The 22237-nt window shown below is 52.7% G+C and overlaps 9 protein-coding genes across 9 annotated transcripts; 5 read left to right on the top strand and 4 right to left on the bottom strand.

Annotated features, from left to right (window-relative positions):
- Positions 1-221: 221 nt before the first annotated feature.
- Positions 222-4957, top strand: dcl1 (Dicer-like protein 1; the record flags this gene model as incomplete). Its single annotated transcript, XM_064834374.1, has 2 exons — positions 222-2997; positions 3042-4957. 2 exons carry the CDS (start codon positions 222-224, stop codon positions 4955-4957), a joined length of 4692 nt encoding a protein of 1563 aa, XP_064698238.1.
- A 1789-nt stretch (positions 4958-6746) lies between these two features.
- Positions 6747-9954, top strand: LTS14_001666 (uncharacterized protein; the record flags this gene model as incomplete). The annotated part of the gene is made up of 3 exons (XM_064834375.1): positions 6747-6757; positions 6855-9799; positions 9857-9954. 3 exons carry the CDS (start codon positions 6747-6749, stop codon positions 9952-9954), a joined length of 3054 nt encoding a protein of 1017 aa, XP_064698239.1.
- Positions 9955-10379: 425 nt separating this feature from the next.
- On the bottom strand, positions 10380-11249 carry FAD1 (3'-phosphoadenosine 5'-phosphosulfate sulfotransferase; the record flags this gene model as incomplete). Its single annotated transcript, XM_064834376.1, has 2 exons — positions 10380-10986; positions 11047-11249. 2 exons carry the CDS (start codon positions 11247-11249, stop codon positions 10380-10382), a joined length of 810 nt encoding a protein of 269 aa, XP_064698240.1.
- Positions 11250-11770: 521 nt separating this feature from the next.
- Positions 11771-13075, top strand: LTS14_001668 (uncharacterized protein; the record flags this gene model as incomplete). Its single annotated transcript, XM_064834377.1, has 1 exon — positions 11771-13075. One exon carries the CDS (start codon positions 11771-11773, stop codon positions 13073-13075), a length of 1305 nt encoding a protein of 434 aa, XP_064698241.1.
- A 429-nt stretch (positions 13076-13504) lies between these two features.
- On the bottom strand, positions 13505-14739 carry LTS14_001669 (uncharacterized protein; the record flags this gene model as incomplete). The annotated part of the gene is made up of 3 exons (XM_064834378.1): positions 13505-14255; positions 14570-14671; positions 14726-14739. 3 exons carry the CDS (start codon positions 14737-14739, stop codon positions 13505-13507), a joined length of 867 nt encoding a protein of 288 aa, XP_064698242.1.
- A 400-nt stretch (positions 14740-15139) lies between these two features.
- ANP1 (Mannan polymerase II complex anp1 subunit) lies at positions 15140-16914 on the bottom strand (the record flags this gene model as incomplete). The annotated part of the gene is made up of 2 exons (XM_064834379.1): positions 15140-15437; positions 15566-16914. 2 exons carry the CDS (start codon positions 16912-16914, stop codon positions 15140-15142), a joined length of 1647 nt encoding a protein of 548 aa, XP_064698243.1.
- Positions 16915-17840: 926 nt separating this feature from the next.
- LTS14_001671 (uncharacterized protein) lies at positions 17841-19648 on the top strand (the record flags this gene model as incomplete). The annotated part of the gene is made up of 2 exons (XM_064834380.1): positions 17841-18873; positions 18909-19648. The coding sequence occupies 2 exons, from the start codon at positions 17841-17843 to the stop codon at positions 19646-19648; spliced, it is 1773 nt and encodes a 590-aa protein (XP_064698244.1).
- A 356-nt stretch (positions 19649-20004) lies between these two features.
- Positions 20005-20893, bottom strand: wos2 (p23 chaperone protein wos2; the record flags this gene model as incomplete). The annotated part of the gene is made up of 4 exons (XM_064834381.1): positions 20005-20325; positions 20386-20650; positions 20713-20776; positions 20836-20893. The coding sequence occupies 4 exons, from the start codon at positions 20891-20893 to the stop codon at positions 20005-20007; spliced, it is 708 nt and encodes a 235-aa protein (XP_064698245.1).
- A 404-nt stretch (positions 20894-21297) lies between these two features.
- Positions 21298-22049, top strand: VPS24 (Vacuolar protein-sorting-associated protein 24; the record flags this gene model as incomplete). The annotated part of the gene is made up of 2 exons (XM_064834382.1): positions 21298-21345; positions 21411-22049. The coding sequence occupies 2 exons, from the start codon at positions 21298-21300 to the stop codon at positions 22047-22049; spliced, it is 687 nt and encodes a 228-aa protein (XP_064698246.1).
- Positions 22050-22237: the final 188 nt, after the last annotated feature.

The following is a 22237-nucleotide window of genomic DNA, read 5'->3' on the forward strand; positions in this document are numbered from 1 at the left end:
TCTCACCGCACTCGTATATGCAGCTGTACTGAAGCTCGACGGTAAGTCGCCGTTCTCACACACCCAACACACGGCGCATCGGTAGGCAAGCAGGGCAGCGACGTGAGGCTCAACACTCTTGCATCACGCTACTGCGCGCCACTGCTTTGTTTGTAGGTCTAGCAAATCTCCTAATACTTCACAATTGCACTTACCTACAGCATCATGCTCTTCGCTGCACAATGACTGAAGACGCCGTAGACTCAGTCATGCCATCCCCTGAGAGGGTGGCGGAACAGACGCCTGGACCTGACATTGAAGAGAATGATCGTCGTGATCTGGATGACTTCAGTGATGACGAGATCCCTCATGCACCTAGTACGCTGAACGAGCGTAGACGTGCTCAGAAAGCTCGATTCGAAGGATGGCTGATCAGCGAAGACGCGCAAGAAGCGCTGCGACCAAAGACCAAAAAACAGAAACTTGACGATGCAGCCGACGAGGAGCTGTCTGTGCAAAGTCTCATGGACAAGCAAGGCGTCAAGATCATCAAGAATCCGCGCCAATATCAATGGGAGCTCTTCCAACGTGCGCAGAAGGAGAATACTATCGCCGTTCTCGACACTGGATCTGGCAAGACTCTGATAGCTGTTCTGCTCCTGCAATGGGTGATCGACCAGGAGCTTGAAGGTCGAGCCAGGGGCGATGCGCCCAAGATCAGCTTCTTCCTTGTGGCGAGTGTCACTCTGGTGTACCAGCAATTTGCCGTCTTGGAAAAGAACATCGACCACAAAATTGCCAAAGTGTGCGGCGCAGATGGCGCTGACAACTGGAACAAGTCGAAATGGCAAGCACTTTTCGCCGACCACAAGGTCATCGTCGCCACTGCAGATGTGCTACATCAGTGCCTAGCCCATAGTTACCTCACCATCGAGCAGATCAATTTACTTGTCTTCGACGAAGCACATCACGCCAAGAAGCATCATGCATACGCTCGCATCATCAAGGACTTCTACTTGTCGCATCCGAAGAAGTCGAGTAGACCTCGTATCTTTGGCATGACCGCGAGCCCAATCGATGCAAAGACTGATGTGGAGCAAGCGGCCAACGAACTCGAAACTCTGCTTGATTGCCGCATTGCGACGACCACGGATATGAGTTTGACAGACGCGATCAAGAAGCCGATTGAGAAGGTCCTAACATACCTATGTCTCCCACGCGAAGGAGTCGAGACGCCACTGCTGAGGAGCATCAAGGCACGGTTTGGCACACCTGTCCTTTTCGAGAGAGTTTACGAGCAAGCCGTCGAGATCTCTAGGCATCTTGGACGGTACTGCTCGGATCTATACCTCATCAATGCTTTGTCTGAGCGCAAGCTCAAACGATACGAGATAGAGACAGAGCGCAAATACTACTGGCGAACGGGCACTGCTGCAGAGCCCGGGTTACCTAGCCCACTGAGTACGCCTGAAACAAGGACTGATGTGACTTCTGCTTTGGCTCCGAGCGTCCTGGATCGAAGTGAGACGTCCAGCCGCCCAGTCAACGGCATTGAGCAGCTCGATCAGCGACAGGCAGTCATCAAATCCATCGTAGATTTCGCCGAGAAGGAACAGTCTAAGTACACCGCCATCAAAGGAGGCGACCTCAGCTCGAAGGTCATGGAGCTCAAGCGCTTCCTCGACTTTGAGTTCGAGACGCCTTCTTCTCGACGATGCATCGTGTTTGTTGAGACCCGGCATACTGCACGACTCCTCACCGCCGTAATGAAGCAGATCGGGAAGACGCACATGCGCTCGAGCTTTCTCGTGGGTGCGAAAGGCTCCAATGTCGACGAGGACAATTTCACGTTGCGCACACAGGTTGTCACGCTCGCCAAGTTCCGCAAAGGTGAGATCAATTGCCTCTTTGCCACTTCAGTGGCCGAGGAAGGTCTCGATGTGCCGGACTGCAATCTTGTCATTCGCTTTGACATGTACAGGACCATGATTCAGTACGTCCAGTCGCGCGGCCGCGCACGGCAGCAGAACTCGAAGTTCATTCACATGGTCGAATCGGGTAATGCAATACACAGCGAAACCCTGAACCAGGTACGGTACCAGGAACGAGTCATGAGGACTTTCTGTCAGGCGTTGCCTGAGGATCGACGCCTCGAGGGCAACGAAGAGCGACTTGATGAAATGATGGCGAAGGAGAAGAGCAACAGGATTTACGTTGATCCAGACAGTGGTGCAAAGCTCACTTATGGCAATGCACTCTTCTACTTGGCCAACTTCGTCTCCGCCATACCAACAGAGACCAACGAGACTGTGCATCCAACTTACATTGTCGGCAATCAAGGTCAGAAGTTCATTGCGGAGGTCATGTTGCCAGGCAATGCTCCCATCAAATCAGCAATTGGCAAGATCTGCCCCAAGAAAGGCCAGGCCAAGAGGTCGGCCGCTTTCGAGGCTTGCTTGCAACTTCGTATGAAGAAGTATATGAATGAGCACCTTATGCCAGTGTATCAGAAGAAACTCCCAGCCATGCGCAATGCTCTTTTGGCTGTGAACATGAAGAAGACTGATCAGTATATCATGCGTACCAAGCCTGACGTGTGGGCCGAAGGTAGTGGGACAGTGCCGAAGGAATTATACCTGACAATCATCGACTTTCCTGACGGCCTGGAGCACCCGCATCAACCACTGGCTTTCTTGACACGCACGGCAATGCCGCGCTTCCCAACGTTCTCGGTATACTTGAACGACGGTCGATCGTCCAGGGTACAGTCCAAGACCTTCAAGCAGCCGATGTGTATAGATGATGATCAAATGCACAAGCTGAGTATATATACATTTCGCATCTTCAAGGACGTCTTCTCCAAGGTATACGAGTATCAACCGGAGCAGCTTTCATACTGGCTTGCTCCCGCAAACGCATGCTCAGAAGACGCCACATCATTTGATGACAGCGCCAGTGCCCTTACCACGCTTGACTGGAGCTTATCCACGAGGCTCATCGTCACGAAGAATACAAATGGTGCCCTGCAATGGACCCTCGGCTCTTGATTGACAAGTTCATAGTCGACACTTGGGCTGGTGGCCGCAAATCTTACTCGAAGATGCTACACCCTGAGTCGAAGCCGCTGGACCAGCTGCCAGAAGGTACTGCAAAAGCTCCGAAGCCGTGGATGACTGCCAACATTCTTGAATACAGCAACAGCTTGTTCAAGGTCGCACGTGCGAAGAGAGAGGGTACATGGAACCTTGAGCAGCCTGTCTTCGAAGCCGAGAAGATACTTTTCAGGCGCAATATGCTAGCCACGCCTGACAAGAAGGATGAGAAGGAGCTTGGTCTGCGCACGAAGGTTTTCCTGTGTCCTGAGCCTCTTCGCATATCCGCGATCACTCCCGCTGTTGCTACCTCGTCCTTCGTCTGGCCAGCAATCATTCATCGACTCGAAGCCCACCTCATTGCTATAGATGCATGCAATATAGTAGGAATCGACTGTTCACCTGAGATGGCATTGGCTTCTATGACCAAAGATTGCGAGAACAGCGGTGAGCACGAGAACCAAGAACGTGTCAATTTCCAGCGAGGTATGGGAGAAAATTACGAACGTCTGGAATTCATTGGCGACACTTTCCTCAAGACTGCTACCACGATATCAGTTTTTACTCAGAATCCCAACGATAAGGAGCTGGAATTCCACGTTAAGCGTATGCTGATGTTGTGCAATCAAAATCTGTACAACGTCGCACTTGATCTCACATTGTACGAGTACGTCCGGAGCATAGCATTCTCCAGACGTCTCTGGTATCCTGAGGGCTTGAATTTGCTCGAAGGTAAAGGTGTCAAGAAGCAAGAAGAGACTTCTGTCACCAAACACGCACTGGGTGAGAAGACTATAGCTGATGTGTGTGAGGCGTTGATCGGTGCTGCTTTTCTCACACACAACAAGCCTGATCATCCATGGCAGCCCGAGCACTTCCACGATGCTGTCCGTGCAGTCACCAAGCTAGTCAAAAGCAGCGACCATACTATGACATCGTGGTATGACTACACTGCCGCGTACAAGAAACCTGCATACCAGACAGGCGAGGTGTCTGCTTCACAGCGCGATCTTGCAGGGAAGGTGGAGAAGGAACATCCTTACCATTTTAACTACCCTCGTCTGCTTCGGTCCGCCTTCATACATCCTTCGCAGCCCCTCATGTACGAGAGAGTGCCGAACTACGAGCGTCTCGAATTCTTGGGCGATGCTCTCCTCGACATGGCAAGCATCTCATATCTCTTCTACCGCTTCCCAGACAAGGACCCGCAATGGCTGACCGAGCACAAAATTGCCATGGTCTCGAACAAGTTCCTTGGCGCAGTGTCCGTCAACATCGGTTTCCACAAGCATCTTCGATTCAGCTCATCCATCATGCAACACCAGATCGGTGCGTATGTCGACGAACTACTGGAGGCCAAGCGTGTTGCTGGCACAGCTCGGGACTACTGGACCACGGTCTCAGACCCTCCCAAGTGTCTACCAGACATCGTGGAGTCGTTCGTTGGCGCAATGTTTCTCGATAGCGACTTCAACTACCAGGTCGTGATTGACTTCTTCGAGCGGAACGTCAAGTGGTACTTTGAAGATATGAGCATCTACGACACCTTTGCCAATAATCATCCTTGCACACATCTACACACTTTGATGCAGACGACATATGGCTGCACGCAGTACAGACTCATGGCCAAGGAGATAGAGTATCTCGAGACTAGTGATAGGAAGGAAGTTGTCGCTGCGGTCATGATTCACAATGACATTGTATCACACAGTCGAGGTAAGTCTGGTAGGTATGCGAGGATGAGGGCGGCACATAGAGCGATAGAGGCAGTCGATGGCTTGGCTCCGTTCGAGTTCCGTGGTAGGTTCGGGTGTAATTGTCATCTGGACAAGCTGCAGGAGGAAGAAGGCAAGGCAGAGGCGGTGGCTGTGGACTGTGGTGTTTAAAGTTGAGGTACAGGCTGCATGAGGTTGAGCATTGCTCGCCTTGGACGCAGCTTAGCCATCATGTCGCAGACAGCCTGGGTGGCTTGAAAAGCTGCGTCTCGATCTTAGCGTTCAGAGCGTGGAGTTCCTGGTTGCTAGAAGTGCCAGTAACTAGACCGCAATCTTAGATCATCTGCGCGACGAATTGACACTGCCGTTCGATCCTGATTCGCAAGTTGTTGGAATGCGACTGGTCTGAATGGGTTGATATATCAAACAACATGAGTTATACAGAATACGAATTGGCACAGGCGTCAGGATGTGGACGATTGAGCGATAACAACGGCTTCCAGCCGCCTATATTGGTGCGTCCTTGATATGTAGACCCACCTTCAAGGCATATCGGAGGCGCACATAAGCAGCACGATCCCGTTCGCCTAGTGTCTGATTTCTGAGACCTCCGGAAGTGTCACAGCCGGTCATCAATTCCATGCGTAGAGCTGCACATGCAATCTGATAGTTCCTGAGGTCGTCCCGGAAGCAGCGCGACGTGCATACATCAAGCTGCAGGCGTGCTCGGACTTGGTATTGAGATGGATGCAATCGAATGTGTAGACGTCAGAGAGGATAGTCTTCAAGTACTCATTTTCTGGCTAGCCTTGATCAGGTTGTGACAGGTAGCACAACAGTACGCAATGCGAATCCTGCTCCTTCGAGGCAATCTCGCCTTCTTGTGCGTAACTGTCGTGCCAGCCAATCCTGCTGCTTTGAGCAGATGCCGCCAGGTGCTTTTGGCTGCGATCAAGCACTTCCCGCGGCGTTCGAACGTTTGTGGCTTCATGCAGGTCGGACTTCGAGGCAGCCCTAAAGCTGCAGGACTTTCGAGATGGCCGAGGCCGCGTAAATGATTGTCTGGAGCACATGAAGGTCCGAATGTCGTGCTCAAGCCTCACCCATCCCAGGTCGTTGTTATCGTTCCCACCAACCGAGTACCTGGAGGAAGCGAGATCATCTCCAACCACGTTAGGATCCTGCTCATCTCGCGTGCAAGCAGGGGGATTTGGCCGTGGAAAGTGGGTTTTCCGGCGATGACACGAGAGAATTAGCTAGGATATCAGCACAGTGGGTGATTGTGATCGGGTCGGGGCCAGGATACGGTAGGTCCAAAGTCCAGCTCGCGTGGAGAGCGAATGCAGGCGGGCCGGCATCTTGCTGCCGCGCTAAACCTTGTCAGCGCAGGCGTTGGAGAGGAAAGGAGTGGCTCGAGCGCCTCGTGCATAAGCCCTGCCGCCATCCGCACACGTTAGAGCGGCCTCTTTTGTTTGTCTGCGCAGCCCCATCTGTCGCACACTGATAAGAAACATTGCTATTTGTGTGCAAATGCGCGGTCTCTGTTGACTCTCGACTGTCTCGCTCTGGCACGTCAGCACTGTGCGAGGCGGGAGTGGGGCTGGACCAGGTGATTCGGCACTAAGATGAATGCTTGCATCTACCTACTACCTATCCGCACGCACGCACACAAGCTCTATTGACCTCACTTCACGCTGCAGACGTACTTCCATCGTAGGTCCTCGTAGCACCTTTGTCATACTTCCTTTCCACACCCCCCACACTACCACCACTGTTGGACCTGGCATCCACCACAAATCTGCCATAGACATGGCTCCCATGAGTTGCAGATAGCCAGAGGTCATATCAGTCAGCGCTAGTGTGCTTCACGGCACATTAATCTTACGCCTCTCTTACTTGAACTACCACTAGACTTGGCGGTCGGCAGAGCTGCGTGAGCTTGCAGCTCCAACAAGTCACAATGGCTTCACGGTACGTTACTCCCACCGACTACAGCACATCGAGCATCACGACCTTTACGCTGCCTAAACAACATGCCAAGACCGCACGCATATGCTGACTCGCGTAGGACCATGAAGGACGTCATCAAAGCGCTCCAGGCACAATTCTCAGCCGCCAAAATTCCAATATCGCTGCCCACCGAATCGCGCCGGATGCTGCAGAATTTCGTGGACGAGCACGATGGCACGATCAGTGAGGAGGAGTCTGCTCGAGTCAGTACGGACCTCTGGAACTTTTGGGAGCGCTATGTAGGCGAGACTCCAGCCAAGACTGGAGCATTCATTGGAGTGCTGAAGGAGCTTCAGCCATTGATCACGCGCGATGAGGATACTCTGTTCTGGTGGAATCAGGTTGTCCGTGGTGTCGTCACATCGACTGGGTATCGAAAGGCTGTTCTGGACGATGGCACAGAGTTTGTCGTGCAGTCGCTCTTGCCTCAGGAAGGCGCTGCCGAGGGCGTACACAGCAGAGTGGCCAATCGACTGCTGGGAGAATTGTTCAGCGTATATGCGACGCGCACTCGATCGTTGGTGGGTGAGAGCACTTTCGTGGCTGGCGAGAACGCTCAAGTTGCACAGCAGATCGAAGGTATCCTAGTCGCGTTCGGCAAGAAGCAACCCAAGGACCTCTTCTACTGCTTGGACAGACTGATCGTCGGAATTGACACCCGCATGCAAGGCTTGACATTACTTGGCGTCTTTCTGCGCCAGCAGACGCCACATCTGTATCTGGCATCCACCACGCCATTGGTCGAGACACTCCTGAAATGTCTGATGAGCGACACGTCTACCACGGTTCTGTCGGTGGCTTTGACCTCGCTGACAATGCTCTTGCCACACATAGCCGCATCGCTCAGCTCACAATTACCACGACTCTTTCTTGTCTACAGTCGACTGTTATGCTGGGAGAAGTTCAGTCCATTGAGCACGGAGGCTCAGAAGTTGTCCGTCACAGATGACAGAATCTCGACCAGCGGTGGCGACCCTGGCGATGTTGGTATAGATGCGGATTGGGAGAAGCTACGACCCGCCGACGCCACGACCGAGAGTGAAGCACCAGAACTGCTCACCTTCTTCACATATCTCTACGGCCTGTACCCACTGCATCTGACCTCGTACATTCGCAAGCCGCGCCGATTCCTTAAGGACAGGCAATTCCCAGGCGCCGATGACTTTGATCTGGATCAAACCGTCATTCGGAGTAGGACAGAGCAGTTCCGACAACTTCACCTTCTCCATCCGAACTTCTACAACATGACCGTCGAGGAGGAAGCCAACGATCCAAAGTGGGCAAAGATGGAATCTGCAGACGTCGTTGCAGAGGTGCATGCGCTCTGCGTGGCCAACGTAGCTCCCGTAAGCCCAGGCCCACCTCCATCATCGAAGCTACCGGATGTTCCGCGACTGCCTGCGATCTCGACTCTCAAGAGTCCACAACTGTCCCCCAGCACAAGCCATGCCAGCTTCAAGACTGGTAACAGCTGGCGAGATACGCAGTCTACGAGCGGGCAGACGCTCGACGGTGATTCGCCAGTACTCGGGCCTCATAGTGTACAGTCAGATGACGATCTGTCCATCCCAGCATTTCGTCCTCGCAGTAAGGGCACTAGTCGTGCAACGCCCAGCTTGGACGACTTCCCACGACCGGCGCGCAGTCCAAAAACAGACATGCGTCCACCGCAATCCAATATTGCTTACGTTGAGCGCGAGAACACTCTCCTCCGTAATGAGCTCAACTTCGAACGATGGCACAAGGCTCAATACTCAGCACATATCGGACAGCTGATGCGCAAGAATGTAAAAGATGCCGCTACCGATGCACAACAGCTCAATCTACTGAACGCCAACCGTGCTTTGCATAAGCAGAATGACCATATCCGCAGTGAGCGTGAAGCAACGATCAAAGACTCAGCCCTGACTCGCAAGCATAGCAACTCGCTCGAAGCAAGCTATGCTGACCGCTTTACACAAATGAAAAAAGATCAAGAGACCTGGAAGGCTGACGCACAAGAGCTAAGGCGGCTGCGCCACGAGAACGACCAGTACCGTGAGCTCCTCGTGGCGACTGAAGCTCGCGAAGCAAACTCGAAAGACAGGCTCGCGATAGCGAAACGTGACCTGCAGGATATGGAGGACGTGCAGCAGAAGCTCGACAGTGCCGAAGACAAGGTGCGCGAGTACGAGTACCGCGAATTCGAGATGGATCGAGCAAAGCATGAGCTCGACATTGTGCTGAGTGAGAAGGACACCCTCCAAATGCGTGTGAAGAGGCACCAGCACGAACTTGAGCGCGCAAAACAAGCTCATGCAGAGAAGGTGGCTGAGCTGCAAGCATGCATTGACTCCCAGAACGGAATACCACGACGAATGCCATACCCTACGCCTGGTCCAGATACGCAGGTCCTCATCCAGCAAGCCGTTGCCGAGACACAATCGAAACTTAACCAGCTTCGCAGGAAGCACACCGCACTAATGGAACGTTACTCGGACCTAGAGCTGGAACACGAGACGATCAAATCCCAGCTCGATGTCATGCAGGGACGCACTGGTCGCAATGGCACATACTTTCTCCAAGACACCGACAACGAGAGCCACAGTCATTCCTCTCGCGACATATCGATGAGCGGCGCCGGCATGACCCTTGCAGACCATGGCTTCGATATCAATAGTGACTTGCAGCCGATTTCGGAGAACGCTTACATGACGAGTACGAGTGAGCCAACGAACCGACGATTCAATTCACAGCTCACAGTCATGCCTATCTCGCCACCACGGAGCGAGGCCACCCTACACAATTCTGCTGGGTTGACATGGAAGCCACCCGTGAGTCGTCAAGACAGTCTGGCGTCAAGGAGCTCGGGTGTTCCGGCCACGACATTTAATCAAACCGCACCGTTGAAGCATGACGAAGGCAGCAGTGCCCAGAGCGCCTTCAGCGATGCAAGTGGAGGGGGTGGGCAGAAGAAGAGGGAGAAGATCAAGCCGAACAGCGACGTCCGTGTCTATGGCAGAGGTGAGTGCGATGATATCAATATAAGATTTGCCACGAACTTTACTGATTTTGCGACAGGTGGTGCACAAAACATCAAGCTGAAATCGAAAGACAAGGATGCTGCCGAGAAGAGCGAGAAGAGCCGTGGGTTCGGACGTCTGAAGAATCTTGTCTAGGAGGCTAGATCATCTGAAGAGTCTGGAGGCTCGCCTACGCCAACCTCGATCTTTGTCACGCCTGCTCAGACGCCAACGCCGCGTGGCGCATCCGGTGGCAGTAATTCGACGATGACGAGGAGTGCAAGTGTCAAGAGGAAGAAGGAGAAGAAGCCAGCGGCTGCTGGGAGTGATGCGGTGTTCTTTGGTGCGATGGGAATGTGATTATGAACGATACGAAGTATAGTGATACCCCAGACCAGGCCAAGAAGCCTGAGGTGCGCAATTAGCGGGTTGGGCATAACGAAGGATTGCTTCTGCAAGTTTGCAGTGGCGAGCGAGAGGCCCGGTAACATCATGCGTCTTTCAGACGGAACGAAGAGGTGGGATACAGCTCATGCCAATGATCTCTTTCAAATGTCCAATTCATTTACATCTTAATCATCTCATCTATCCCGTCCCAACCTTTCTGCCTCGTCCTCGACAAGCTCATAAGCCGGCTTGAACTTTCCTTCCTCGCCGCCACCTGGGTCATCCCTCAGTGATAACGCTGGATTCGGATGCGTATCTGTCGTGCCGCCTAGACTCGTATAGCCTTGATCATATAACCTGCAATACTCCACGCCCATCTCTCTTATGAACGTCCACACTTCTGCATAGTGCCAATCTATCACTGGATGTATCCTCATGAATGCCGGCCACCCTCTGTCCGTAGGATCAAAGTGTTTCAGATCGTGGCCATGGGGGTCGGTACGACGGGTCCCAACGAAGATGGCTTTAATGCTGGGGTGGTCGGAGAGGTAGTCTGTGAACGCCTCTTTCATCGGCTTGGCGTAGCGCGCTAGATCGAGGTGGTAGGTTTGGAGGGAGGAGTTCACGAAGTCGTCGACTTCCTGGAACGGGTGAGGCGAGATTATGTACACTGAAGGGAGTGTTTTGGGCAGCTTTGTTGTTGGGTGTTTGGTGGTGTGGATGTGCAGGGCACTGAGATAGAGGATCAAGAGGACGAGGCAGTCTTTGCCGCCGTTGTAGGAGAGGGAGAGTTCATCGAGGCTGTCATGTTGAGTGGTTAGCTGGGGTACGGATGAAGTGTGCCTTCCTCTTTCGGCTTACCTGTACCGCTGGAGTGCTTCTTCTAGTACCTTCAGTGATTCCCGTGATTGTTTCTGCACATGTCGCACTCGATCTGAAGATGATTCCTGCGCGAGGAAGGTCTCCAATCGCTGATGGATCGAGGCGCATAATTCGGGTAGGGCATCTTGTGTTATCGCACTTCCATCCTTTTTGTTGGGTGCTCTAGATGGGAGAGATGTCATGAACGAAAGATCTGCCGATACTGACCAGTGGCGATGCGTAGTAGATCAGGAATATATATATATAAATATAAATACATCATGCACAGAAGACCGATACAGTAGTATGAGCATGTACCTCGGGAGTGGGGACACGAGCGGGTGGGCCATTGCTCGTGGGGGCGTAACATGACCATGACCATGACCATAACCATATTCTTGGGCAAATCAACAACACGATAACCCTGCTGTATTACACCGTTCGACTATGCATTCTGGACGTATATCGCAACCCGCAGAAGTGTGGTGCTTCATATCTCGTCGGCAATGACGAGCCAGGCACTAGCACAGTGTTGCCTGATTGAATGCAGCATGACTCAATCGTGTACAACGCACTTATAGCCTCTGATCTGGGAAAAATGGTAGCACATCTGGTTTACCACTTTCAGCTACTCGTTGTACAGCTTCTGTTCGGTATAGCTTCCCTGATCACCAAGTTTACCATCTTCAATCGCACAAGATCTCGCAAACCACAACTCGCAACAATGTCTCCACAAAGCAAGAACACTCGAATCGAGAATCTCACCAATCGTCGAGTCGATCTGGTCGTGGACGAATACGAAGCAGCCGGCAGATTCAACGAGCAGTCAAGCTCGCCACTCTTCTCGGTCCTGCCTCGTGAGCTTCGTGATATCATCTGGGAATATGCTACTGCACCATTCGAAGACCAGAGCCAGAAGTTCGACGAAAACACGTACTACTATCGACCAGGTCATACCGCTCGATTGAAGTCGCATACCGCCCTTTTGCTGACTTGTCGTCGGGCATGGCTCGAGGCCAATGCAATGCCTATGCTTCAGGCAGAGCACTCATATTACTATCATCGTGAAGCTCCGGATCGTCGTGATACTGCATGGACTGCTGGTTTGACGGCTCTCAATAGACGGAATTTCGGCCACCTTCATCTATTCGTGCAAATGTTTGCTATCAGGAGCCTTAATTGCGATCCAGGCCGACTGCGAAAATACTTCCTTGAGACCGCACCAGTGGAAGGCGACTTCCAACCTCGAATGCTGCACGTGACTCTCCGCCACACGGACTGGTATTGGTGGGAGAGTGATCAGCCTCTAGATCTACATGGAAGCTGGGTTCAGCATATCCTCAATTCTCCAGATCTACGCAGTACCCACACCTTCAAGCTGGAACTAGAGACACTTGATTACAAGATTGATCAACTGAACGCCATCATACAGCGTATCAAGACGTTCGAAAGCGACGAGAAAGAAACCCACATCGTTAATGGCAAGCCGACGACAACGAAGTTCGTACTGGTCGATCGTCAAGACTCCTACACCTGGGAAGGACCTACCAACATCAACAATGGCAATTTTGCACCATACGACGGCAAAGACAAGCTCAAGTACCACGTCATAACATTGACATGGAAACTCACGTTCCCAAAGATTCCGACGGCCTTCGTACCAGAACTACGTCGAGCGCGCCGGATCCAAGAGGCGGATATTACCCATCCAAGCCTCAGGATCCCCACTCTGTACATTGCCGATACCCACCGCCATTGGATCCCGTACATGCATGGTCAACGCGGACGGCTGTACCACCAAATGCGAAGCGGAACCGTGCGGCAGTTGCCCGGCTGGGCGATCTGGGGTCGAATGCAAAATCTGGCTGTAGAAGTGTTGCGTATATCGCAGAAGCAAGACGAGCTTGCTGAGGAGGTTAGGCGGTTGCAGTTCGTGGAGAGAAAGGGTGCGAGTGCGAGGGAGCAGTACCGGCAGAGGTGGGCTAGTGAAGGATCTTTGCTTCGGTTGACGGATGACCCGGTCGAGTAGAAACGGTATGTCTGGAAACTTACCGCTCGATACATGGACATTGAGCTTCCTGCACAAGCCGCATCGCTCTTTGGTGGGATAGTGTCGACTCGCACGGCTGGAGCAGCAGAAAGGACGCGGAGACTTGACTTACTTCACTGCCCGCTAGATTCTTCACCCGTGAAAAGGTTGGTGCAAGTGCCAGGTCTCTCCCACAACATACCTTAGTCTTAGCGCGAGGGCTCACGACTAGGATGCATAAACGGATGGAGAGTTTGCAGAAGCATTCCCGACGACTTTCGTCATACCGCGATGCTTCACTTGTCTATTGCTTGCGTCTCACGGTTGAGCGCACACGGATGACCTAGGCAGTCTATAGTCTACTATCGGCCGATCTATTCATTCATATCAGTCCATCTAATCGTCCAATGAACTAGGCAAGACTGCTGCTCACACCTTGATACCATAGTCCTGATATGGGAAGTTTTCAAGTGAGTGGTACAAACGAGCCCACCCATCACCGATCGCCCCTGGCGCACCCTTTCTTTGTCCCGAACCGTCATGCTTCACTACGCCCAGCTCAGCGTTTTTCTCCTCAGCTTCCTTATGTTCGCTCATAAGTCCAGCCAAGATCTTGTCCTCCTTGCCACTCATCTCATTCAGGAGCTCAGGATGCGGACACCAGACGACTTGCATACCTGCTCTCCTTCCAGCCTCAACCCCCGGCACACTGTCCTCAAAGACCAAAGCTTCTGCGGGAGTAACCTCCTGCTTTCCCTCACGGCGTAGACGAGCATTGATGGTCTCCAGAGCAAGAAGATAGATGTCCGGGGCGGGCTTGCCGCGTCCAGGCGGTATCCTCTTGTCATCGCCAAGGACTCTATGTTCCTCTTCAAATACAGTAAAGACTTCCTTCTGGTGTTCGGTCTTGATCTTGAAGTTCCCGGCATGGCTGCTCGTCGCTAGTGCTATTGCCACTGGGGGCTCTGTCCGTTTGGCGAGTGTTTGTAGGAGGGTTTCGACGCCAGGAAGTGGTTTACAGTTTGGGAAGTGTTGCGCTTGGAGAGCAGAGACCTTGCTTTGGAACACTTCACGTGAGATGGGAAGTTGAGCCCATTCCTGGAAGATTTTGCCTGCTTCGGGTCCCGGACGGCCTTGAAGTTGCGCTTTGATGGACCATGGGAGGAGCGGGCGGCCGTATCTACGGGACAGATATCGTTAGTCTGCGGGCTCAAGGCTGATGAAGCACCCCACTCAAACCAATAGCCTGTCATGCACTACAGTCGTTTGTCATCACCATTTCTGGATTGATCTGGTCATCCAATCGTCTTGAGATGCTCTCCATGAATCGTACAGGCTGGTGAGTTGTCATGCGAAGGCAAGATGGGAATAGAACTGCCCGAATCGTAGCATTCTTTGAAAAAGGTCAAGAAGAAATTTGGCAGGCACGCACTCTGTCAAAATCGAGTTGCGGATGATGAGCAACCTGCGCGATGAAACAATCAACATACGTACTCTTGCAATACGGCATTCGTACATATCGTATACATGTCCTCGGAATCTATAAGCAGTCCATCCATATCAAACAGGCACGCCCGAATGGGTGGTGGCTTTGGCCTTGCAGTATGTCAGCTTTCGATCCCGACACAGAGCAGCTATCTGGTGACTCACCCGTTTGCAGACATATCTGGGTGCCGGATTAGTCGACAATGGTGGAATGGTTCAGTGCAAGGATGCAGATGTACAAAACCACGAATGTCCAAGAGTGTTCGACATGTGGGGCTCATAGAATTTGACTTCATGCCCATTCCCTCACGGAAATAGCATCGAACGTTGATATGGATTGTGAAGAGATGCTTGTGGAATCGTTTTTGGTCTGTTATGATCGTAGGCTGGTCCATGGACTATATACTGGTCTATCCCATATCGCTCCCCGTTGGCACACGCCTTGTACGCCGCCTCGCCATTCATATGACAGCATACCCGCTCACATGATCAAAATAATCCTACATGTTTTGGCCCAGCCTCTATATTCCCGCAGTCGCTCACAGCGTCTACAATCGCCTGGCAGCAATCCGCATGGCATCACAAACCAGCATCGTCTTCTTCTTTCCCGGGTCCAGGGGCCTTCATATCCCTCTCGAACTCGTCCAGTTTGAGCTCATCACGCTCAGCGCTCATGGCTGCGGCCTTGGAAGCCACTCCAGCATGGCCTCGAGCCGCATCATCGTTCTCCACCTGCTGACCCGAAGATTCGCTGAACCCGGGGGTGCGAGGGGGCTCTTTCGTGATCATGGCATCGTCAGGGTCTGCTTCGTTGTTGCTTGTCCTTGGCGTAGTGTCAGTGTGGCTTCGGACACGGTAGAGCTCGTCAGCGAAGGTTCTTGCGCCTGTGAGATACGGTTGTCAATCTTGCTGATCGGAAACTGGTGTGACATGAACAGCATACAGTGTCTGAAGCAACATGGCAGAAGCAGCAAAATCAAAGACTGGAATGGTGGGCCTACCTACGCCTTATTCGCATCCCGGCCACCATCAGGACTGCCTTCATCCGCACCTGCTTTCTCGCCACTGACAGCATTTCTGCCCACGGAAGACTTCTCATCGTTGCCAGAGGACTTCTTCTCCGCATCATCCGAAGTTTTCTTCTCATCATCGGAGGACTTCTCCTCCTTCTTCGTCTCCTTCTTAGCATCCTCGGCAGACTTCTTTGCATCTTTGACAGCCGCCATATCCTTCTCCCATTGATCCTTACCCTCCATGTCAAACTGCACATTGATCTTCTCTTCTCGCTCTCTTTTAGCATTCTCTTCTTTTTCGCGTGCCTTCCGTTCTTGCTCCATCTCCTCCATGTGTCTGATGTCGTCCACACTTGGCTCGTATAAATGCCAGATGGTGTAGTGTGGGAGACCTACGACCGAGAAGCCCATGCGCTTGGCCATCTTGCCGAAACCTTCTGTCTCTGCGTGCTTCTCGAAGCTGAAGGCTGGGAAGTGCACACCTGAGCGGAAGACCTTGGCTTTGGCGAGGATGGACACACCGCCTACGCCGTCGATCTCCATCTCCATGTCCGGGTCGCCGTAAGGGTCACGGAGGTAGGCCAAGTGAGGTCGCCAGGTGGCATACTCTGCATAGCCTTCGACAATGACGGCATCCTCGTCCAGAGTATCGGCAAGAGCAAGAGCAGTCTCGGACTCCTGCCAGCTGTTCAGATCGTATGGCTGCTCGCCACCAAGCCAGTCTGGAAGTGGCCGCCAGACGTTAGGCACAATGATGTCCTTGTTGTGTCGCATCAGATCCTCAAGGATTGTGAATGGCGCAGTCTCGACATCCACATCTCGCCAATATACCCAGCTATGTGTGGGTCGTAGTGCTGCCGACAGAAGCCAGTTGCGAGCCTGAGCCATACTCTTTCTTCTGCTAGCCTGTGCAGCAAAACCGTGTCGAGACTCTACATCCTGGTTGACCGTCTGACCAAAGTCCTTCTCAATCACGCTTATCTCTCCAAACGCTTGCCTAGTATCCTCCTGTGCCTGCAGCTTTGCCAACAGATCGCTCAAAAGCTCTATCGTGTTATCCTTGCTGTCTCCAACCAAGAAAGCCAGATCTATAAGGTGGTGTGGGTATGTCAGGTTTCGCAGATGGCTGAAGAACATTGGTAGATGCGGAGCTGCATCGCGGAGTGGTGCGCAGAGCAGTATTCGCTCCTCTCTCTCCCAGCCTCGTGCTGTGCCGCCCACGTTCGATAGGTCGTAGTACCGCACTGTCTCTATCTGCATGGCTTCATTGACTCCTGAGAACAAGCCTAGCGATAATGCTGGGGCGATTGCCGTCGGTCGTATTGAAGGGAAGAAGAACATGAGCACTAGTAGTACTGCGGTGATAGCACCTCCTAGTCGCAGAAATAGCCCTCGTCTTCGCTGCAGTGTGCCTCGCGCTGATCGGGGCTGATATCTATGCGAGAAGAATCAGTACGCCGGCGCTGATTGCGAAGCAGACCCTCGCTGCCGCGGACAACGATTTCGCTGTCTCTGACATAGTGACTTACTTTTCATATTTGTCCGGCCGTATACTAAATGTTCTTCCCCCTCTCGCCTCAACAAAAGTTGGGCTCATGGGTCCTGCATGTCCATTGGCCCCGCCGTAGCCATGTCGATTCATCTTTGCAGCCTCTGCAGTGTGTATCGGAAGCATATATGTTGCCTACGGGCAAATGGTGTGTGCGTGTCCACAGGAACAGGAGCAGGAGCAGTGGTGCTGACACGGCAGTGGCCGCAGGAGGTATCACTGATTCAGCTGAAGCTCCGGGAACACATTGCCGTCTAGTCTCGAGGGGGATAGATTGCTGCTGCTGCTTCTTCGTTGTCAGTATTAGTGGTGCATGAAGTAGACACATGGGATAATCAATGGATGGACAGAATAATGGGGTCCTGAGCGGCCTCCGTACAACTAGTTCTAACGCGTTTGAGGGATCGACAGGCTTCGAGAAAGCTTGGCTGAAACATTATTTTTGGGTACAAGACCTCATCGTCAGCATCGACATCGGCATGCCGTCGACCTTAACATTGATATGAAGTCATGCGTGCGGCTTACACTTGTCGAAAAGGGTTGCAATATGTCAAGAAGATAACTAGATTCAGACAGGCGAACGTGGTGTGATCGGCCATTCAGCTATAAGTGACGGAGCTCAACCTTAGGGCAGCTATACTCCGCTCCGTCGAATATGATATCAACCAGGCATCAGCACTATACTGTGCTACGCGGTACTCAGTGAGCGTATCACAAGATGATTCATATGGCAAGCCCACCGTTGGCTCAGGTCTATCGGGCGAGTCCATTAGCCAACCCAACCAAGGAGATCCGCTTATTACGTCTCAACAACAATGACGATGGCGACCTCGCAGTGTCTGTAGAAACACACAGCTTGAGTATTTTCCCCGACTTCCGCGCCATATCGTATACATGGGGCGACGCAGGCAACGAGGAGCGCATCCTAGTCGATGGACAACAGCTCAAGGTAGGGCACAATTGCCACTACGCATTATGGCAAGCTCGACTACACTACTCAAACTCCCTCGTCTGGATCGACGCTATATGCATCAACCAGAAGGATAACGATGAGAAAAGCCCGCAAGTGGCGATCATGTTCGATATCTTCTCCCGGGCCAAGGAGGTCTTGGCTTGTATAGGCGAGCATGATGGGACGAGCGAGGTTCTGGTCCGGCGGATGCCAGAGATCGAAGAGTTTGTCGTGACGGATGGCGTCTCTCTCGACCCTTCGAGGACTTCGTCTGACAGCCGAGGCGCAGAGACTGCTCAAGTTTTAGAAGACTTCATCAGTTCTATTGGCTCTGCGGTTTGCGATCTTGCATCCCGACCCTTTTGGAGTCGACTGTGGATCGTTCAGGAACTGTTTGCCGGCAATATATGCCAGCGCACTGCTGTGCTCTGTGGCCACGACAAGCTTCCCTGGAGCCTGTTCGACGATCTGTACGAGCTTGAAGCTGTTGTCAGCTATGCTGATTTGCGTCAATTTCGGGTAGTCCGAGAGGCCGTCGACCGGTATCAGCTGTCGCCCATGATCTACATTATCCGATCTCTACGCTCGTATTCTCATGGAACAAGCACGGGCGTGGCGGGTATATGGCAACTGGGAGTATGGGATCTGAAATGCGCAGACCCATTAGACAAGATTTTCGCGCTGATGCGGCTCGTGAAGTGGCTCCCTGATGCACCTCGACCGACTATCGACTATCGCCAAAGTCGACTCGCTCTGGCAAAGCAGGTGACTTACTTGCAAACCACTCCCCGGATGACTGGTGTGCATTGAGAGTCCTTACCGACCTGGCGAAAGCGCTCGACATCAGCTTTGATGAGCTGGTAGAAAGTGAAGCTCCTGCGGCCGAGTACGGGTTCGATCGGGTAAGTGAGGTAGCTCGGGCAGACATGCGTGTGTGGGAACTCATGGTCGTCGGTATCGGCCGGGAGGAAGCTGATGCCGACGACGACTCGGTTGCACCACTCGGCTCGGTGTTCCTGAATGACGCTCGTCTCCAGCGCCTGGATAAATCATCGGCCTCAACTTTAAGGTTCCTGACCGATCTTCCTTTCGACAGAGACACAGTGTCCACCCCGGTTCACACGATCAAAGGGTTAACAGCGCAACTTGGTGACATTATAGTCCTCACATCAGAGCTGGGATTGCTCCTCCGAGAGACCGACAGCGGCAGCAATCTCTCGATCACTGGGTACTTTCTCCACAGGTATCTGCCAGAACCTCGTCCTATCCGAGACCTCGACTGTCAATGCTTCAAGTCGGATGTCTATCCCTCCATATTCTGTTGCATGCCGCCCGGTGATGCTCTGAAGGTGGCAGTACTATACTCAGAAGCGAAGGCTCTGCTTGACAGGGATGAGCGGTACGAGGAGCGCATTGCTCCGCGAATGGAGAGTATTTCGGATGCGATGGGTAGGATTCGGATCGTCGATACTAGACATGGAGAGTTGAAGTCGTCCGCGGACCGTGTTGGCCGAGCGTTGGCAAGTGACAAGGGACTCTTGATGTTCTATCACCTACTCGACGAACACGTGTAGTGGCTTTTACTCTTGTCCTTTCGTCAACCTCGAGTGTTCTTAGCTTAACCCTGGCTCTGAGCACAGATATATCGCGACAGCACGGTGGTGCTTCAACTTCTTATTCGTTAGTGCAGTCAAAGTCGAGGTGGCGATGAACGCAGACTGCTGTGCATCTGATACTCTTGTGTCTGATATGTTCGTAGCACTATGTAGACAGCTAAGCCAGGAACAGGCGATGAATATCATCGAATGTCAGCCAGTCGTGCAAGCTACAACGTGCAGAGCTCCTCGCAGTCCACGAAGCGTATTTCTAGACTTCTTCGGACATGCTCTGCTGGAAGCTGTGGATTGGCCTTCCATGGATGGCGCCTCACTTACTCAACTTCCTCGATCTTAGCCTTGCCACTCGAGCCAGCTGAGGTGGCAGCGCCCTCGGCCGCATCGCCCTCGCCTTCGAGCGGCGGCATCTCATCATCGTCCTCGTCCTCCTCAGCATCGTCGTCATCCTCGTCCATATCGCCCATACCGCCCATACCAGGCATGCCACCCATACCCGCACCACCGCCGAGCTTGCTGAAGTCGATGCCACCAAAGCCACCGTCGCCACCCATTCCGCCTGCGCCGCCCATGCCGCCCATCTTGGACATGTAGTCGTCGTCCTCGCCTACTGCGTCCTGCTCGTCCTCATCAACCCACTAAAGATTGAATGTTAGCATCACACCACGAATGAAACAGATAAGCCAAAATCTTCTCACCTTATCAAAGTCCGTCTTCAAGAAATGCACCTTCGCCTTATCCTTCAACAACCGTGGCCAGTACTCCTCACCCAACTCCTTCTTCTGCAGCACCAGCTCCACATCCCTGGGTGTATGGTTGATCTTCGACTTGGACGGGTCGATCTCCTTGAAGAAGGTCAATTCTAATGCGTACTCGGCCTTTTTGCTGTTGGAGTAGCCCTTGAATGTCAGGCTATCGGGTTTGAGGTCGAGGGTGATTTTCTTGGGGTCGACATCAGGCACGCTGAGGAGGGTCAGTCAAGAACTCTTTGATAACTTGCAAACTGTCCCGTCGATCACACTCACGAGATGGTCAGGAAACAGTGGTTCTTCTCTGCATCGGAGGCGGAGGAGCGCTGTGCCCATGTGACTGAAAGAATGTTAGCCGGCGGTGAAATGTGTGTTGAATGTTGGTGACAATGGACTAGCCTTCCGGGGTGATGGATTTTCCCTGCTTCGCCGTGTCGCTGGTCTTGGGCACTTCCATGATTGCGATGTGTGGAGGTAATGTTTGTGGGGGGTGTGTGTAGAAGTGTGTTGGTGTTGTTATATAACACTAGCTTTCAGCTTAATCCGAGCGAAATGTTCAGGTTAGGTCGTTTGCTCAGGCTCGAGCTAGAAGCTTCTTACGAAACTGTGGCTGTGGCCGTGTGGGGTGCGGCTGTGGGAGGGTTTGAATTTGTCACTGCAGTGTGGGATGGTTGAGCCTCACGCGAACTTGGTGCCTGCCCCACGACGCCACACTTACGTAGCAGTGTCCAAGCTTTAGGCGATGTCACATGCATTGGCAGCATTGCTTTCGTGACTGCCTTGATACTCTATGCCTTCATATTCCACACCCGTTCGACCCTACTATCAGGATCTACATCGCACTCGTGAGACTTATCAATCATGGACACGGCACGAAGATACTTCTTTGGCCCGACACCAGAAGAGCAGGTAAGCAACATTACCGGCCATACAACTCAGCATACTGCTCGCATGCTCACCACCATATTCAATAGAAACGAAAATGTAACTCCCTCCTACGATCCAACCAAAGAAAACTAGATCGCGACCTCGCCGGCCTCAAAGTCCTCGAATCCAAAACCCGAACGTTCATCCTCCAGGCTAGCAAGCGTGCTCAGAAAAACCCCTCCCAGGCCGTCCAAGCAAGAAACGAGACTCGCATCTTCGCCCGCGAACTGATCCGGGTACGAAAGCAAGAGCAACGACTTGCGACTTCCAAAGCCACTCTTGCGAGCGTGGGCATGCAGGTGAATGAGGCATTTGCCATGAAGAAGATCGAGGGAAGCATCAAGAATAGTACGGGAATCATGAAGGACGTCAATATGCTTGTCAAGCTGCCCGAGCTGACGGGGACGATGAGAGAGCTGAGTCAGGAGTTGGTGAAGTCGGGGATTATTGAGGAGATGGTTACTGATACTCTGGATAACGATGCCGTCATGGAGGGAGAGGACGAGGAGGCGGAGGAGGAAGTCGATAAGGTGTTGGGTGAGATCTTGAAAGATCGTGTCCAGACTCCTGGTGCGCAAGTGCCTGACGATGTGCCTGCTATGCCTGCGCAGGCGGAGGAAGAGGAGTTGGACAGTGAGGAGATGCTGGCGCAAATGAGAGGAAGGCTGGAAGCACTGAAGAGCTGAAGAGGGACCTGGCTTCAGTCTCCCAAATCAATGCGACGGCACGTAATATCCTGGCCACGCTGCTGCGGCGGGCCGGTTACAACTGGCATTGGAACACGGCAACGAAGAACACACCGTCCGAGGCTACCTACTATGGGATACAAACCCTGCTTGAAATTTTGTGCGACCTGATCCAGATACGGTCCAGC

The sequence above is a fragment of the Recurvomyces mirabilis genome (assembly GCF_035927965.1).
Source record: "Recurvomyces mirabilis strain CCFEE 5264 chromosome Unknown scaffold_3, whole genome shotgun sequence".
Classification (NCBI taxonomy): domain Eukaryota; kingdom Fungi; phylum Ascomycota; class Dothideomycetes; order Mycosphaerellales; family Teratosphaeriaceae; genus Recurvomyces; species Recurvomyces mirabilis.